At 43.8% G+C, this 18,092-nt stretch overlaps 1 protein-coding gene across 8 annotated transcripts in view; it reads right to left on the reverse strand.

Annotated features, from left to right (window-relative positions):
- LOC117537567 (NACHT, LRR and PYD domains-containing protein 12-like) overlaps positions 1–18,092 on the reverse strand; it is a 47,786-nt gene that overhangs the window by 13,317 nt on the left and 16,377 nt on the right. For all 8 annotated transcript variants that reach the window (XR_004567739.1, XM_034202819.1, XM_034202822.1 and 5 more), the window contains 3 exons: positions 1,464–1,637; positions 816–989; positions 307–347 (listed from right to left, as the gene is read on the reverse strand). Coding sequence is in view for 7 of the 8 variants with exons in the window: in XM_034202819.1 (XP_034058710.1) it covers positions 307–347; positions 816–989; positions 1,464–1,637 (389 nt within the window). In the remaining variant the exon portion in view is untranslated. The remainder of the gene's footprint in view (positions 1–306; positions 348–815; positions 990–1,463; positions 1,638–18,092) is intronic.

An 18,092-nucleotide genomic window follows, 5' to 3' on the forward strand; every position in this document is an offset into this window, starting at 1 on the left:
TAGAAATCTCTCTTAGCAGGGGAAAGTTGCCTGACGCTACAAAGGGGCGTGGCTAGCAGCAGCCGTTCCATTTAAAGCAGAATCAGCCTTTTTGGAACAGGGCTGGAATAGAGGGGTATGAGCAGTATGAGGGATGGCTACAATGGGTGATCTGTTTGGAATTTTAAGCAAAAAACTTCACAGACATGTTTTGTAAAGGTATGGCCCAACAATATAGTTTTCAAATATAGCATGATAGGTCCACTTTAAGTTCCGATTTTATTGTACAATATCTTGATGAATGGTGGATATGGTTCCAATACTCACGTTTTTTCTGTATATTGGCTGTGATCGTTCTGCCATCTATCCTGTAGGGATGAACACAAACCAACAGTTTTGGATCCAGTTTAAAATAAGTGTTTCTTCTTTGAGTCAGCTTCAGAGTGCTGACTGATCCAATGCTTTAAATCCCATCCTATCTTCTCTGCAAACATTACGACTGACAGCCACAGCTCTTAGCTGCATTACAGGAAGTAACTGCTCGTTAATCTAGAAACTAAAAACATGAGAGGAAACACAACAGAATACATTTCCCACTCTTCTGTAAAATCACTTCATGTCTTTTAGAAAGTTCCTTACTATCTAAAGTGTGGCTTTGCATTGTAAGCTTGCATTCTATTGATGTGAAATAATTAAAGATAAGATAAATAAGAAGAAAAGGAGCAACTGCAGTCAGTGGTAACTGATCTGTTGTGATTCCCCAGTGAGAGAAACACCTCACTGTGTTTAATACAATACTGATGAACCAGCAGAGACTGAGTCGACCCCTTACTGACCTGAGAGTCTCCAGTCTGCAGTCTGGACTCTCCAGAAGATCACAGAGCAGCTCCGCTCCTGAATTCTGCAGATCATTGTTACTCAGGTCCAGATCTCTCAGATGGGAGGGGTTGGACTTCAGAGCTGAGACCAGAGCAGCACAGCTGATCTCTGTCAAACTGCAGCTCCTCAGTCTGAATAAAGAACACATGATGAGGATAAAAATATATTTATAATCCAATCAGAGTTTAATATGTTTAACTCAACATTCCTGTGTTCTAATCAATTAGCTTTTCCCTGAATTACAGTGACTTTGTCATTCTGTTATTGTGGATCATCATAATATCAGCCTTCTGTTTATTATCTGTGAAAACACATTGAAATGAATGTAAAGCAAGACAAATATCTATACTTCAGAAAGTAAACTTTATCAATGTAAAACTAATATTAGTTCAGATGACCTTATTTATTCAGACTTGAACATTTACTAAAGATTGAAAACATAAATATACTTTAACAACTAAAAGTGCATATCTAACATATTTCCTTCAAGAAACAGTCAACTGTTATGACTGCAGACTAAATGTAGTACAAGAAAAAAAAAAGTGGTTCAATTGTTAATGAAACACATGAGATCTCCAGCTGTAACAGAGAGTGAGTGAACTGACCCGAGAGTCTCCAGTCTGCAGTCTGGACTCTCCAGAAGATCTCTCAGCAGCTTCACTCCTGAATCCTTCAGATCATTGTCTCTCAGGTCCAGCTCTCTCAGGTGGGAGGGGTTGGACTTCAGAGCTGAGGCCAGAGCAGAACAGCTAATCTCTGACAAACTGCAGCCACCCAGTCTATATGAAGAAAACATGATGTAACTTTAGAAAACAATGTCCATGTTTTAAATAATTCAAGGTTTCATAATCTGTCCAGAGCTGAAGAAGTTTAGAAAGTGGAAACTCCAAATAGGTTAAAAACTGTGAGATACAGAAAGAGAAAAATAGCTCTCATTAACCTGTTAAACCCCATCCCCCCGCCGGCGGGTGGAAAAACGCATCATTTGCAGGAAACAGCGTCTGAGGGCTTCTTAATATTTAATAAACTATGAATGTTTCATATCCATGTAACGGGAAGAAACTCAGCTAACTGATGATATGAACAATTTTTAGCAAAAAAAACCACAAGACTAACGCTGAGCCTCTGAATTAGCCCTGAGCGAAAAATTCTAACGCCGTTAGAACAGAGCTCACTCATATAACCCTTATTACTTATCGTAAATGCACATCCAACCCACCGATTAGCATCGTGAGAGTACACAGAATCGATAGGTATCTGTATCATCACTCCATGATAAGAACTCGCGAAATGAGAAACAAAAACAGACCTCACAACACGTGGCATTAGGTAGCAAACACAGCAATATGTCTTACCTTTGTCGTTGTCTGATCAAAAGTTGTGTTCAATGGCATTAAAACGATAAAAATGCTGCTGAAGGTTAATCCATAGGTTAATCCAATGTGTCTGTGTCTGTGTGAAATGATTTCTGATAATCCATCAGCCATAAACCTAGTTTTAAGTTTTCAGATTTCAGAGCGGAAGATAGGTTTTGCTTTGGGCAAACTGCGTGCGCATAGCTCTCATTCCTTAATGGTAACGTTGGTGTGTACAGTATGTGGAAATTCCCTTTCAATTATATTGGCTCTAACGGTTCAAAAGAGATGTCAATCATCAAAATCGACCAATGGGTTCCAGAGAAACGGAAAAAATGCCCATTTCCAACCAAATGACCTCAGAGGTGGAGTTTTTTTCTTCTAAACCTCTCTAAAAAGGTCAAATGTCACTTGTTTTGCATCAATCTTGATACAGGGTACTTATTATATGTTGTACTTTGGATTCCTAAAGCTTTTAGTCTACCTTACCATCATCCAAGGGTGGTTTTCAAAACCAGTAAAAAAATCATTTTTGGACGGACACTATAATTTACATTTTTTTACTATGTTCAATCTGAATTTTCTTTAAAATAAAAAAAATCTATATTGATTCTGACTTTTCTACATCCAACTCACAGGTTTAATGTCAACATTTCATTTTCGAGCCTGAGACCTGAAAAACAGGCTTGGGGCTTAACAGGTTAATAGAATAATGAGAGCTTAACCTGTTAAGCCCCAAGTAGTAGTACAAAAATGTAAATTATAGTGTCCGTAAAAAAAACATTACTTATAGTGAAAACTACCCTTGGATGATGGGTTAGTAGACTAAAACCTTTAGGAATCCAAAGTACAACATATAATAAGTACCCTGTATCAAGATTGATGCAAAACAAGTGACATTTGACCTTTTTAGACAGATTTAGAAGAAAAAAACCCACCTCTGGGGTCACTCATTTGGGTGGAAATGGGCGTATTTGATGTTTCTCTGGAATCCATTGTTCGATTTTGATGATTGACATCTCTTTTGAACCGTTAGAGCCAATAGAATCGAAGGGGGATTTCCATATACACACACACGTTACCATTGAGAAGTCAGAGCTATGCGCACGCAGTTTGCCCAAATCCAAACCTGTCTCATGCTCTGAAATCTGAAAACTAGTTTTATTGCTGATGGATTATCAGAAATCATTTCAAAGTGACAGACACATTGGATTAACCTTCAGCAGCGTTTTTATCGTTTTAATGCCATTGAAGACCACTTTTGATCAGAAAACAACAAAGGTAAGACATATTGCCGTGTTGGCTACCTAACGTGTTGTGATGTCTGTTTTTGAGTTTTGAGATTTGAGTCCGATATGACGTAATATCTGACATGCGGACCCACGGCGTTATCAGAAACGTTGCTATCAGAAACATTGCGCAACGTGTTTTGGACGTAATATGGTCTTTGTTTACATTAGTAAGCATCGCTAACACTCAGAGCTAACCTGCACTGGAGAGAGTATGTGTAAAAAAGCAAGAAATAAAAAAAGGTTGTGGTAAACCTGAGAGAGAAAAAGAGTTTGCGCTCCATACTGTTTCAGAAATCATTCTTGATGTGGTTTGGAACATGATATGGAGTCTAATCACTGCAGCATTTAGCTGTATCTCGTAGAATTCTGAGCAGGCATTAGCTCAACCTCCTCTTTTTTATTTTTTTCAAGATAAGGACCCAGAATCAGCGTTTCTCTAACAGGCCTGAAATAGAGGGATATGAGGGATGTCTAAAATGCCTGATCTGTTTGGTATTTTGAGCAAAACACATCATAAACATGTTTTTTATATATTTTTAGTATATATCTGAGACCCCTAATATATGCCTAAAGATAGCATTATAGGAAACCTTAAAGACAACATGCTTCTACTTAAATATATAAGTGGTAATCTTAAACATCCCACAGGTGTCAAATTCAAGGCCCACCACCTAATTTGTATGTGGCCCACAACCAGTGTTGGGCAAGTTACTTTTAAAAAGTAACTTGTAATAGTTATAGTTACTGCTCTCAAAAAAGTAACTAGTTACTTTATTAGTTACTAAATTATAAAAGTAACTAGTAACAAGTTACTTTACTTTAAAAATAATGACAATAAAAATACAAGTTTTTGTGTTGTTTTTTGCTGACTAGTTCTCTGAAGGCAACAGACTCGACCGTTGCGATGGGCAGCATGTCCTCAACAACATACCTGGCAATCAATCTATTTAGTTGGCTCTGGGTGACATGTGACGATTTTAAAAAATCGTGTTTTGACTGTTTAGATGGTGTTGCTCCATCTGGGTCACTGCCGGTGGTTGAGACGTTGGGGTCTTTGGCGACTAGTTTTATAGCCTCATGTACATTACTTAGGTGCTTCAGGAGATTGGCTGTTATTCGATGTGGACAATTATTTTTGTCCTGCACAGTTTACATTTGACCGTAATATTTTTTGCGTCCTTTATCCCCACAAATTGAAAATAGTGGTTATATCTCCAAGTTGTAAATGCTCGCTGATACTTGCATCTGCCATTGTGTGTGTGTGTGTGTGTTGTGTTGTATGTGTGTGTGTGGGTGTGTGTGTGTGTGTGTGTGTGTGTGTGTGTGTGTGTGTGTGTGTGTGTGTGTGTGTGTGTGTGTGTGGTGTGTGTGTGTGCTGGTGGTGGGCGTTGCCGTGTATGTGTGTGTGTTAGCAAGTGTTTGTGTGTCTGTGTATTTTCCCCATAAGGCAAGACCCGCCCAACTCTGTCTCTGATTGGCTTACCCTGAAATGTTACCCCGCGTTAACCAATCATCACTCCTCTCTGGTCACTTTCACTTTTCCATGGTGCTGTGAGAGGACATCACTGTATTCGCCTGTAAGTTACATCCACAGGGAGATTCGGTTCAGTTCCATCACATAATGTAACGCAGTAGCGCACCCATTTAAATCACAGTAACTATAACGGCGTTACTGAATGGGAATAGGTAACTAGTAACGATATTAGTTACCGCAAAAGGTAGTTGCGTTACAGTAACGTGTTGGTTTGTAATGCATTAGTCCCAACACTGCCCACAACGCATCTCGTTTTGTGACATGCGCACTGAAATGACTTCACGCCAGCTGTCTATAGCAGCGGCACTTGTGAGGCGGTCAGTGACACAGAGCTGAATGAACAGCAGTTAGAGCAGCACAGGGACACCAAACATGGAGCAAGGTCTGCTTCAGCAACAGAGACTGGACTGAAATGAGAGAAGACTATGAAATGGACAGATTATGCAGAATGGAACAGTGTGTATGGGATGTACAGCAGCAGGTCAGGATGTTACAGAGCACACTACAGATGTCGTTGGAGCCCGGTAGGTGTACGCCACATGCTCACCAGCTTATGTCTGGCCGTGCTGCTAGTCTGCCTCTCCTCTCTTCAGACATCAGACGACCTGCAATCATCACTGATGAAGGCCGTGCGGATATGCCTCTACCTACATCACCTACCTCGGTGCAGTCATCACCTGCTGTGTTCGAGACATTGCCTCCAAATGCACAGCCCTTTTCTTTCCAGCCACCTCGTCAGCAACAAGCATCTCTCCTCAGTCCATCACAAGCTCCAGTCTAACTACCTCCAGGGTTTGTTTCCCCAAGACATCACGTCCCCTTTCCTCAAATGCCTGTCTCAGCTGCGCATTACCCTCTGGTGCCACGGCCTGGATCTGCTCCAGCTGGCCTACCATATCCACCTTTGCTACAGCAACAGCAGTACAGGGAGCTGCAGCCTGCTGCATTTTCAACTGCATGACCATCACCTCACCATCACCACTTTTATAATGTTTGGCAACCTGCTCCTCCTCAGGCACATCCAAATCCTATACAGGACCCACGGCACGGGCCTGCTATGATTCCCAGCATAAACTCACTCCCTCTGGGGCAGCCTCTTGTTCTCCAATCACAGCATCCCACTCAGACGGCTGGCCAACAGTATATGTCTCAGCACTCAGCTCTCCATACGCATCTGCCTGACTCCACTAGCTATCCAAACTCTTTTCTCCAGCCAGTTCATAATAATGTGCCTATGCACGCTCAGTCCCAGCCAGCGGCACATATGCCAAACCTGATGGAGATGGCCATATCTTCCTCATATGGTATTCCGCGGCCCAAGCTAATCAGTTTCACGACTGGGAAAGAGTGATTTCCAGCTGCTGAAGAAAGGGCTAGATGGGGTATTAGGTCCACACTATCACCTGTCTGAAGACTATAAATTCCAAGTGCTGTTAGATCATCTCAAATTCCCCAGCGCTTTCCAAATAGCCAAGAGGTATGTCCATGACCCCATACCATACACCAAGGCCATGCAGGCGCTGCAGCAGTGCAATGGACAGCCCAGACAATTAGTGCAAGGTGAAATAAGCACCATCCTTAATGCGCCTGCTGTGAAATATGGAGATGCAGGGAGCTTTGAGGACTTTGCTCTGTCAGTAAATAGCCTTGTTGGTCTGCTTAACAGCCTGGATTGGAGCAGCTAAAAGTAAACTCTTGTGCGGCTCTCATGTGGATAGACTGCTTGCTAAACTCCCATCCTCATACAGGGACAGCTTTGCAGAGTATTGTTTAACAAAAGGCATTCTGCAGAGTGGCACTACTAACACCTACACACTCCCTGATCTTGCTGTGTGGTTAGCAGTGTTGGGACTAACGCGTTACACAGTAACGCGTTACTGTAACGCCGTTATTTTTGGTAGTAACTAGTACTCTAACGCATTACTTTTTAAATTCAGTAACTCAGTTACCGTTACTAAATGATGCGTTACTCCGTTAGTTTTTTTATATAGTCAACAGCCAGGCGAACAGAGATGAGAACTGTACTTAAGTACAGTACTTGAGTAAATGTACTTTGATACTTCCTGTGTCACATGCGGAGACGGGCTGTGGGCGTGTTTGTGTTGTTTACTAACAAGACTATCATGGCGGCGGCGGAGCTCAAGTCTAGTTTCTCCACCTGGAGATTACATTACATTACATTGCATTTAGCTGACGCTTTTATCCAAAGTGACTTACAATAAGTGCGTTCGTCCAACAAAATACAACTTGAAGAAAACAGAATCATATAAGTACATCAGGTTTCATAGAGCAAAAACATTTCAAGTGCTACTCAACTGGCTTTAGAAAAGCCAGTCCTTTATTAGTATAAAAGTGCTTCGTTAATAGTTCTATCGCTCGAAGTGGAGTCGAAAGAGATGAGTTTTCAGTTTGCGCCGGAAGATGTGCAAGCTATCTGCCGTCCTGATGTCAATGGGGAGCTCATTCCACCATCCTGGAGCCAGGACAGCAAACCCACGTGTTTTCGCCGTTGAGAACTTGGGTCCCCCTCGCAGCGAGGGCGCAACGAGTCGTTTGGCTGATGCAGAGCGTAGTGCACGCGCTGGGGTGTACGGTTTAACCATGTCCTGGATGTACGAAGGGCCAGATCCATTCGCAGCATGGTACGCAAGTACCAGTGTCTTGAAGTGGATTCTAGCAGTTACCGGAAGCCAGTGAAGGGAGCGGAGGAGCGGAGTGGTGTGGGAAAATTTAGGAAGGTTGAAGACCAGACGAGCCGCTGCATTCTGGATGAGCTGCAGAGGTCGGATGGCACATGCAGGTAGACCAGCCAGGAGGGAGTTGCAGTAGTCTAGGCGTGAGATGACGAGAGCCTGGACCAGAACCTGAGTCGCTTTCTGTGTCAGCTGGGGACGTATCTTCCTGATGTTGTAAAGCGTGTGTCTGCAGCAGCGGGTTGTAGCAGCGATGTTTGCAGTGAAGGACAGGTTGTTATCTAGGGTCACACCCAGATTCCTTGCAGTCTGAGTCGGGGAAACAACTGAGGTGCCGATGTTGATTGTTAGGTCAAGAGTGGGACAATCTTTTCCCGGAAGGAAGAGCAGCTCAGTCTTGTCAAGGTTGAGTTTGAGGTGATGAGCAGACATCCACTGAGAGATGTCAGCTAGACAAGCAGAGATGCGTGCGACGACCTGGGTCTCTGAGCGGGGAAAGGACAGAATTAATTGGGTGTCATCAGCGTAGCAGTGGTAAGAAAAACCATGCGGGCTAATGACTGATCCGAGCGAGTTTGTGTACAGGGAGAAGAGGAGGGGACCAAGAACAGAGCCCTGAGGGACCCCCGTAGTTAATTGACAAGGGTTGGACTCGGACCCTCTCCAAGTCACCCTGTAGGTACGGTCTTTCAGGTATGAGGTGAGGAGGGAAAGTGCAGAGCCTGAAACTCCAAGTTTTTGGAGAGTGCGAAGGAGGATCTGATGATTCACCGTGTCGAATGCAGCAGACAGGTCCAACAGGATGATGACAGAGGAGAGGGATGCAGTTTTGGCAGTGTGCAGTTCCTCCGTGACAGCAATGAGAGCAGTTTATGTGGAGTGACCTGCCTTGAAACCAGACTGGTGCGGATCCAGAAGGTTGTTCTGATTGAGATAACAGGAGAGTTGTTTAAAGACAGCGCGTTCAAGTGATTTAGACAGGAACGGGAGGAGAGAGACAGGCCTGTAGTTTATAACATCAGATGGGTTGAGAGTGGGTTTCTTTAGGAGAGGGTTTACTCTTGCCTCCTTGAGACTGTTTGGAAAGTGACCAGAAGTTAGAGAAGTGTTGATGAAATGGGTGAGAAACGGTAGAATATCAGGAGCGATAGTCTGAAGGAGGTTTGAAGGGATAGGGTCCAGAGGACAGGTGGTAGGGCGGGCAGAGGTAATGAGCTAAGAACCTCACTTGGAGAGAGAAGGGAAGAGGAGGTCAGTGTGTGGGTGAAAGGTGGGTCTGGTGACCCAGCGGTAAGTAAAAGTGAGTCAGAAAAAGAAGAGCGAATATCATCAACCTTTTTTTGAAAGTACGTAGTTAACAAAGTCGCTTGACAGAAGGGAGGAGGGGGGAGGAGCTTTTGGAGGGTCCAAGAGGGTGGAGAAGATGGAAAATAGTTTTTTGGGATTGGAAAAGGAAGATTGGATCTTATCTTGAAAGAAAGTGTTTTTTGCCTGAGAGATCGAAGCAGAGAAAGAGGAGAGGAGAGCCTGATAGGTTAGGAGGTCGTCACAGTGTTTGGATTTCCACCGTTTCCGCTCTGCTGCCCGAAGGATGGTTCTATTAGCACGCAGTGCGTCATTTAGCCAGGGAGCAGGAGGGGACTGACGAGCCTGCCGAGATGTGAGAGGACAGAGAGAGTCCAGAGAGGATGAGAGTAGAGAGGAGAGTTTCTGCAGCAGAGTTTGGAGGTAGGAGTTGGAACGAGTCAGAGGAAGGGAGGGCTGAGAGCACCGACGAGGCAAAGGTAGAGGGGGAGAGGGAACGGAGGTTACGGCGGACAAGTGTAGGATGGGAAGAGATTAGTTTGTTATGTTTGGAAAGGGGTAGAGAGAATGAAATGAAGAAGTGATCGGATGTGTGGAGCGGGTTTACAGAGAGGTTAGAAGTAGAGCAGTTCCTTGAGAATATGAGACCAAGGACATTGCCAGCTTTATGAGTTGGTGGGGATGGAGACAGTGAGAAGGCAAAAGCGGTTAAAAGAGATGTTAGTTCAGATGTCTTCCCTGTCTGGAGGTTGAAGTCTTCGAGAAGTACAGCAGGAGGGCCAGTTTCAGGGATGTGTGAGAGGAGATTATCTAATTCCTCCAAGAAGTCCCCCAAGGCGCCTGGTGGACGATAGAGAACAACAATGGTTAATTGTATAGGATGGGTTACTGTGACGGCATGGAATTCAAAGGTGGAAGGAGTGAAGTTAGGTAGCTTGAAGAGGGAAAAGCTCCATTTGGGAGAGAGCAGGAGACCAGTGCCACCTCCTCTGCCAGTGGGTCTGGGTGTATGGGAGAAGGAATATGCTGTGGAGAGAGCTGCTGAGGTGGATGTGTTGGATGGAGTAATCCAGGTCTCAGTGAGAGCAAGGAAATCCAGGGACTGCAGGGAGGCGTAGCCAGAGATGAAGTCAGCCTTAGGAACAGCTGACTGGCAGTTCCACAGGCCACCTGAAACTAGATGTTGGATCTCAGAGGAGCATGTGGGATAGACGAGAGCAGGCCGGTTATATCGATTAGGAGATACACGGGGCCAGTGATAATTGCGAGAAGACACATGAACAGGAATGGAGAAAATACACATGATTATAGCATGAGAGGCTAAACAATTAAATTAAATTAAATACTAGAGATACTTAGCTCAATCAAAGTAGGATTTGCCTCCTCTTTGACTCCCGCAGGACTCCAATGTCTTTGTCAGTCTTCGTCTGTCTGACGCTCCAGGAAAGAGCTACCTAAAATGGACACCTGATTGCTGAGTTCTCACAGCTGTGGGGCCACGCCCCTCTAATTAGTTAACTCTCTACAGCTGATGGGCGACAGCAGAGTCATCCTGCCTATTGTAATGCATGGTTGAGACGCGTGACCCACTGAGACCTGAATATCTTCTTCAACAGATTTGATCAGTCATGCACCTCCCCCCCCGACCCATTCCCCCCTGCTGCACCCCCCATTGTCCCCACTGCCTGGAAATTGCCCTGTTACCTCTCCCACCTCTACTCAGCCACCGGCCATCAGCTCACAGACACTTCTCACATCAACCCCCGGTTCTTCTCCACTCGCTGACGACACCTTGTCCTTCACAACCTACCAGGTGAGGAGGGAGCTGCAGAAGTGTAAGACGAGGAAGGCGGCGGGTCCAGATGGCATCAGCTAGAGGCTCCTCAAATCCTGTGCAGATGAGCTGTGTGGGATTGTGGAGCTTCTGTTCAACCTGAGCCTGAAGCAAGGGAGGGTACCACAACTGTGGAAAACGTCCTGTGTGGTACCTGTGCCAAAGACCCCTCACCCCAAGGAATTGGGGTGACTCCGCCATCGTTGGCCTCATCACCAACGAGGATGACAGGGAGTACAGGGAGCTGACGCAGGACTTCACTCTCTGGTGCCAGAGGAACCACCTCCAGCTGAACCTCCTCCAGAGGAACCACCTCCAGCTCAACGCAGGGAAGACCAAGGAGCTGGTGGTGGATTTCAGACGGCGCCAACACTCCCCCCCGACACCAGTGAACATCCAGGGAGTAGACATTGAGATTGTGAAATCTTACAAATACCTGGGTGTTCATCTGAACAATAAACTGGACTGGCCTGATAATTCTGCTGCTCTGTACAAGAAGGGACAGAGCAGACTCTTTCTGCTGAGGAGACTGAGGTCTTTCGGGGGGCAGGGGGCACTCCTTCAGACCTTCTTTGACTCTGTTGTGGCATCAGCCATTTTCTATGGTGTGGCCTGCTGGGGCAGCAGCATCTCGTTTGCTGACGGGAAGAGACTGAACAGACTGGTAAGGAAGGCCAGCTCTGTCCTGGGGAGTCCTCTGGACACTGTGGAGGTGGTGGGAGACAGGAGAATGGCAGCCAAGCTGTCCTCCCTGCTGGACAATATGTCCCACCCCCTCCAGGACACCATGTCCTCACTGTGCAGCTCTTTCAGCGACAGGCTGCTGCACCCCACCTGTCACACGGAGAGATACCGCAGGTCCTTCCTTCCTGCAGCGGTCAGACTTTACAACCAGCACTGCCCCTAGTAGACCCTACACACACACCACAACACAGACTATAACACCCCTTGCTGCTAAATACAAACCAACGTTGTGCAATATGTGCTATATGTGCAATATATATATGCCATTAATAACTGTGTAATTTATAACTGGCTGATAAACCCTTGTTACTGTTACAAGGTATGTATCTTGTATTTTGTAAATTGTGTAACTTGCTGCTGTTAAATACCGTCAAACCATGGGCCATTATAAGAGGGTGGGACAAGTCCCCCCCCACTTTTTCAAATGATTAGTTTAGACCCCCCCACTTTTACCATGTGGAAAGTCCGTGAATCGGTCTATCCACTCGCCGCACTTTGTAGAGCGCTGTGTCAGTGCTTCACTATCAAATCCATTCCACTTGCTTATTGAGAGAATGCCCAAATTAATGAAACTCCGTACCATATTTTCACTGCTGCTTTGTACCAAGGCAGATTCTCCCATAGCGCGCGCATGTTCAAGGAGTGTTGTCATAGTTAGACAGCTCAGATCTGTTGCATGAAGCGATGCCGGTAGCGGAGGTAAGGCACACACACCAAGTGTTCAGGACATTGTTAATACAGCGAAAATCAAAACTGACGATCTCTTGGTTTGATATGTTTTCTCCCCCAGACAACATGGACATAAGAACATTTGTTTCAAAAAAGAGGAAAGTAATGGCGCATTTCCACTGCAGCGGGGTAGCCCCGTTTAAGCGTCCTCGCTCAGGCCTCGGGCTGCCTCGCTGGCCGTCCGAGGCCGTGGCGCATTTCCATTACAGTTTAGGACCTGGGGTAGCAACGCAGTGTAGGCGGGGCGATCGGCTTTTTGGGCGGAGCGACGCTGGGTAAAACTGCAGTGGCGTCATCTTCAATGCGACACAACTCACAAAACACATACAACAATGGAGGATGTGGAAGCGATCGTTTACTTGTTTCTTGGTGTGTGGCTTGTTAACATGCTGTGCTCTGCATAACCTCTGCGAGAGTCATGGAGAGGACTATGATGATGGGTGGAATGCACCAGCAGCAGCAGAGCCTGGGGTAGCAGTGGCTCAAGGTGCAGAGGAGGAGGGCACTGACATCAGAGAGGGTTTGATGCACTACCTGAATACCTAAATATGCATTGTATTGTATTCATTGTATTGAACATAAATACATCTTTTTTTTTTCATATGCGTTTGTCAAATGTTTTAAACAAATGTTATCTGAATTTAATATTTAGTAAATATTTGAATTTCAAGCACCAGTAAGTACTGCCCCATAATAAGAACATTTGAGGAAATATCAGATCATGAAAAGAAAATCTTTCTAATCAATTAAGCGAATATCAAAGCTAACTATAAACATAAATACTAAAGTGTAAAACACAGCAAAACTATATTCATAAATGCAAGTGTAAAATAGTGTGGACAATTGTAAACATGGATGGAGGCTAAAGTATCCACAACATAGAATAATATATTAAAATATAACCTCAATCTTTCTTCTTGTTAAAAGCTTGCTTGAATTTGTTATAGGTTTCTTCTTTTGTTCTCTCGTCTTTGAAATATATAAGGAATGTGTTGTTTGAGTCTAGTAGAACGAGGGTATTACAATCGAGCAATTTCTACTACATGTATTTATCATGTATTCTTAATACTATTACAAAATAAACATGTAATAATGTTTTAGAGGAGGACCTCAAGCTAGCAAACTCAATTTCTTGCTTTAAATCTCTTAAAACTAAGGGGCTTTTTCCTAACTGATGGTGTTTGTTATTGCTTTATAAATTCATGTATGTTTATATCTTCTCTAAATCAAGATTATGTGAATCTGATTTTTTTCTGTTGGGTGCAATTCATTATCAACAAGAGATAAGATAAGTCAAATAAGTACTTTATTGATGGCAGTATAAAAAAATAAAAAATAAAAATTGTATCAAAAAGGCATGCCATTAAACAATACAAATAAAAAATGTAAAACTGTATTGCAGCCAGCATAAATATACATGGCATTGTAAAAATAAATATAAAAATGCACATTTTAAAGAAAATAAATAAACAAGAAAGTACAAATGTTGCATTTAAAAATTAACTAGATAAAAAATATATAATATGTACAATAACTATAAGGTTATTTGAAGTATCATGGAGGAGACGGGCCACGTCGGCTGCCCAGTCCCCCTAGCACCTCGCCAAGAGTGCGCAGGAAGGCTAGGTTGAAGGTCTCTGCTTGAGCGGCCTCCTCCCTTCTCAAGGCCGCATCCAACTCCCATCTCCGCTCAGCAGACGCTTTGGCCCAGTCCAAGTGCCGTTCCTGCTGGGCCATGTGCTGTTCATGGTGCCGTTCCTGCTGGGCCCGATCCTCTCCTCCTCGTTTCCTCTTGCCTGGGTGACAATAAGATAATAATTAGCAATAAGGAAAAAACACTGGACAGGTACAGGTCACACAAGGATATAAGAATAACATGTATAAACAGAACAACAGTAAGGTGAACTAAAGAAAGTTCTGGCCCTAGATGTTTACAATGATTGTGAATTACATTATGTCCAGCCTGTTGATAATGAATATAAATATATGTATATGATAGGATGTCACACACAACTGTACTAGCTGCTTACTAGCTAAGACTTTACTTGTAACAGAGCATTTCCACACAGTGGTATAGCTTATTTTAATTACTGACGATGGATGATCCAAGGTTTAAAAAAACAAAACACAATTCCAGTCGTTTTGCCATTTCTATTTCTTACCTAGAACCACACGCTGCGGTGTCGTGATGGCACTCGGCGTTGGTGGTTGAGTTGGTGTCGGTTCTTCGGCTAGTGTCTGTGGTCGAGTTGGGGTCCGTTCTGGATTCGATGACGATGTTGTGGACGGAACACTGCCATCACCAGTGTTGCCAACTTGGCGGTTTTCTCGTTAAATTTGGCGGCTTTCCAAACCCTCCGGCTACTTATCTGTGTCAAAAGCGACTAACGACTAATCTAACGATTTATAATGGTGTTATTAGGGACTTTTCTGGTGTTTGGAGACTCACATTATTACTCGTATTGTTCTGCAGTTAACGAGCCGCGGGTGCTGCCGTGAGCCCCGCCTCCCTCCCATAGTACTCACAGGCGCTCAGACTGACAGTTGCCTGGCCGCAGCAGAGCTGCTCTGCAGTCAGAGCAGAGCGGAGACAACCACACTCCCCCGCGTCGAGACTGCAAATGAATTGCGCATGCGCCAACTGCCAAGCCGTCCTGGTTTTGAGCGGGATTTAAATGTAAAATGTAAATGTTTCTTCACTTACTTTCACACTATAATAAATAACGTTTCGCAATTATGCCACATCAAGGTGGAACGCTCTTCCCACAACTGTAAAGGAAAGTAAAACTATACTTACCTTCAAAACCTCTCTTAAAGAGCACCTTCGGGGGAGAGCATTGCAAAACTGGCCCCAGTAATGGTACAAATCTCAACCTGTCGTTCAATGGACAGCTTCCCCCCCCCCCCATCTATGTATATACTCGCATTTTAGACTCTGTTACTAACTGTATATCTGTAGACTTGGTATGTCTTAAATGTCCGGTTAGGATGTATTAGAACGAAATCTAAAATGAAAATTGTAAATAAGCAATCTGTATTGGTCTGCATCCCCTTAATAATTGTATGTTTTGAGCGGTACTGTACTGTACCCAATATACAAGCTGTTAATAAACTTTTCAATCAATCAATCAATGCCTTTGCTTTGCCTCACAGCCTCAGTCACTCAATCACCTCGTCCACTGTGTGTGTGCCTCTCTGTGACAAGCTAAACATCTCTGTGACAAGCTAAACATCATGATGCTTTCCTGGAGAAGTCCAGAATTTGATCCTTGAAGGATTGGGAACGTTTTTTGTACTCCCCTCTACCATGCTTTCTCCTACAGCTGCCATTACATGATATGCAAATTAGACGATGACGTCATTTAGCGACTTCTGGCGACTTTCCGGACAGCCAATAGCTACTTTCCTTACTATGGAGTTGGCAACACTGGCCATCACCCGTTGTTCGGGAATGTTCCTCCTCACTAGTCCCAATGTAATCATCTAGAACAGCAAAATGACTTGTTAATTCCACAAACTACTGCAGCACAATACTAAATAGCAACAACAACTATAGAAAAGAAAAACTGAACGTAAACAATGGCACATATGGTGTTAGCAAACAATAGCTCTAGCTAAGGCTATCTGCCTAGGCTATCTGCCTTAGCTAGCTATGTAGCTCTTCGGGGCTCCATAAAAGCATGGGTTGTCGAACATTAATGTAAGGATAAAATAGACTTCTTTGTTAGAAGTGAGCGTACCTTGCAGGGACTCCAGTAAAGCCGTTGCAGAGTCCAGGCCTCCCTCCCTCCCAACGATGGCCGGTCTATGGCCGTAAATCTGGTCCAACAAGTCGAACCACTTCCATTGTTTCCTACCCGCACCACTCGTGTTATTGTTGTCCTTTACTTGGCGATATTCACTCTTCATCTTTTTGAGTTTTTCCCTACACTGCAGGAAAGTCCTCGGAAATCCGCGTTCGGACATCTGTGCAGAGACATCCTGGAACACTTTCACATTTCACGTTGTTCCATTGAGCTCCCGCTGAATTGTATCATCCCCAATAAGATGTAGGAACGTCGTCACCTCCTCGGTCGACCACGGTGTGCTTTTCTTCGACGTTGCCATTTTTGTAGCTCCTCCGTTTACAAAATGCTGTTTATAAAAATGCTGCATGCTTGCTTCTAGATATATATGCGACGCTAGGGATGATCTCGCGCGCGATCTTGTGACGATTCTCTCTGACCAATCAGCAGTCGAGAGTGTTGACGTCACTAGTTTAGCCCTGGCCTGATAGAACCACGATTTTATGGGGCCGGAAAAAGTACCCGCTAGCCGGTGCTAGGCTATATGGAAAGGCCACCAAAAACTGGCCTGGCCGCTTGAGGACGGTTAATGACGCTTAAACGGGGCTACCCGCTGCAGTGGAAATGCGCCATAAGTCTTCAGCTGGTAGCAGTTAATCAGTTAACAGTGATGGCGGCGGCGGCTCACTTCTGGAGAGGAGTTTCGTCTTTATGTCATGATAGAGAGATACAAATACTGAATAGTTTAGATGAGAAAAGGCATCGAAATGCCAGGTTACTAGTATTTATCATGTAAACAGGGAACATGAATAACCCGATATCTCTGTGCTCATGTAAACACCATGATGTCCATGTAGAGATGCAGTCAGTGTGTTTTACTGGTTGTTCTTTAACTTCGGTACTCTCTCTCAAAATGGTAATGTGCATTATGTTTTAATTATACTTCTTATCATTCAGAAGTTTTTTGTGTGTGTTTATGTTTTACTGAGTGCTTATAGGCAATTTCCATCCCAGTATTCAGTTAACTATTTATTTTCTGTGCACATTACATATAGACTAGCTAATATTCTACCTACTGCTTGGGGCTTTGAGTCTTCAAAATGTCCAATGTCACAGACGGGGACTTACTTTAGAGTCAGTTGTATTTACATTCAGTATGACTTGTTATGATTCAATGTGAAAGAGTATACTGCTCAATAAATAATGATCACTTCACCACCTCTCTTGACATCTAGGCGCTTGAGAGTGAGTCAGAAGCAGAACACAGGGACAGTGGAGAGAGGTCCGTTGCTGAGGTGAGGGATGAAAGGGAAATGACAGTTTATAGTAAATTGTGATGTGGACTCTCATCCCAGAATGTTAAGGAAGTCAGTGGGGATATTGAACAGGAAACATTTCAGTCAAGGGGCATCATATGACCAATATAGACAGAAGAGCACATTTATTTGAACATTTAAGTCAATAATACCATTCCTAGGTGAACTTAACATCTGTATGGAGTCAGATCAGTCTCAATATTAATAAATGCTCACAGAAGGATTCACAAATGTATTTTGCGATTTATATATAAATGACTCTCCACACCAATATCTCTCAATGCACTCACAAATATTTATTGTTGTATATAAATGTACAAAAAATGGGCATTTAAACTGCTTTTTATTAATTCAAAGACGGCTCTGAATTAATAATCAAATATGTTTCCTTTCTTTACTACTGGATGAAATTACAAAATTTACCCAACCACCTACAGGAAATCTATTTTTTTTTTCGTGGGGGGGAAACCCCCACACCCCCCCGTTAAAAATGTCCCCCCCCCCACATGTCCCCCCCCCACATTCAGGATGCTTCCATGCGTCAAACTATGTGCAATATGTGCTTTATGTGCAATATATACTTACTTATGCCATCTTTAATACAGGCATGAAAACGGGTCAGGGGTGAAAAAGTTGAGAAGGATATT

Source organism: Gymnodraco acuticeps, unplaced genomic scaffold, assembly GCF_902827175.1.
Source record: "Gymnodraco acuticeps unplaced genomic scaffold, fGymAcu1.1, whole genome shotgun sequence".
In the NCBI taxonomy this organism is placed as follows: Eukaryota; Metazoa; Chordata; class Actinopteri; order Perciformes; family Bathydraconidae; genus Gymnodraco; species Gymnodraco acuticeps.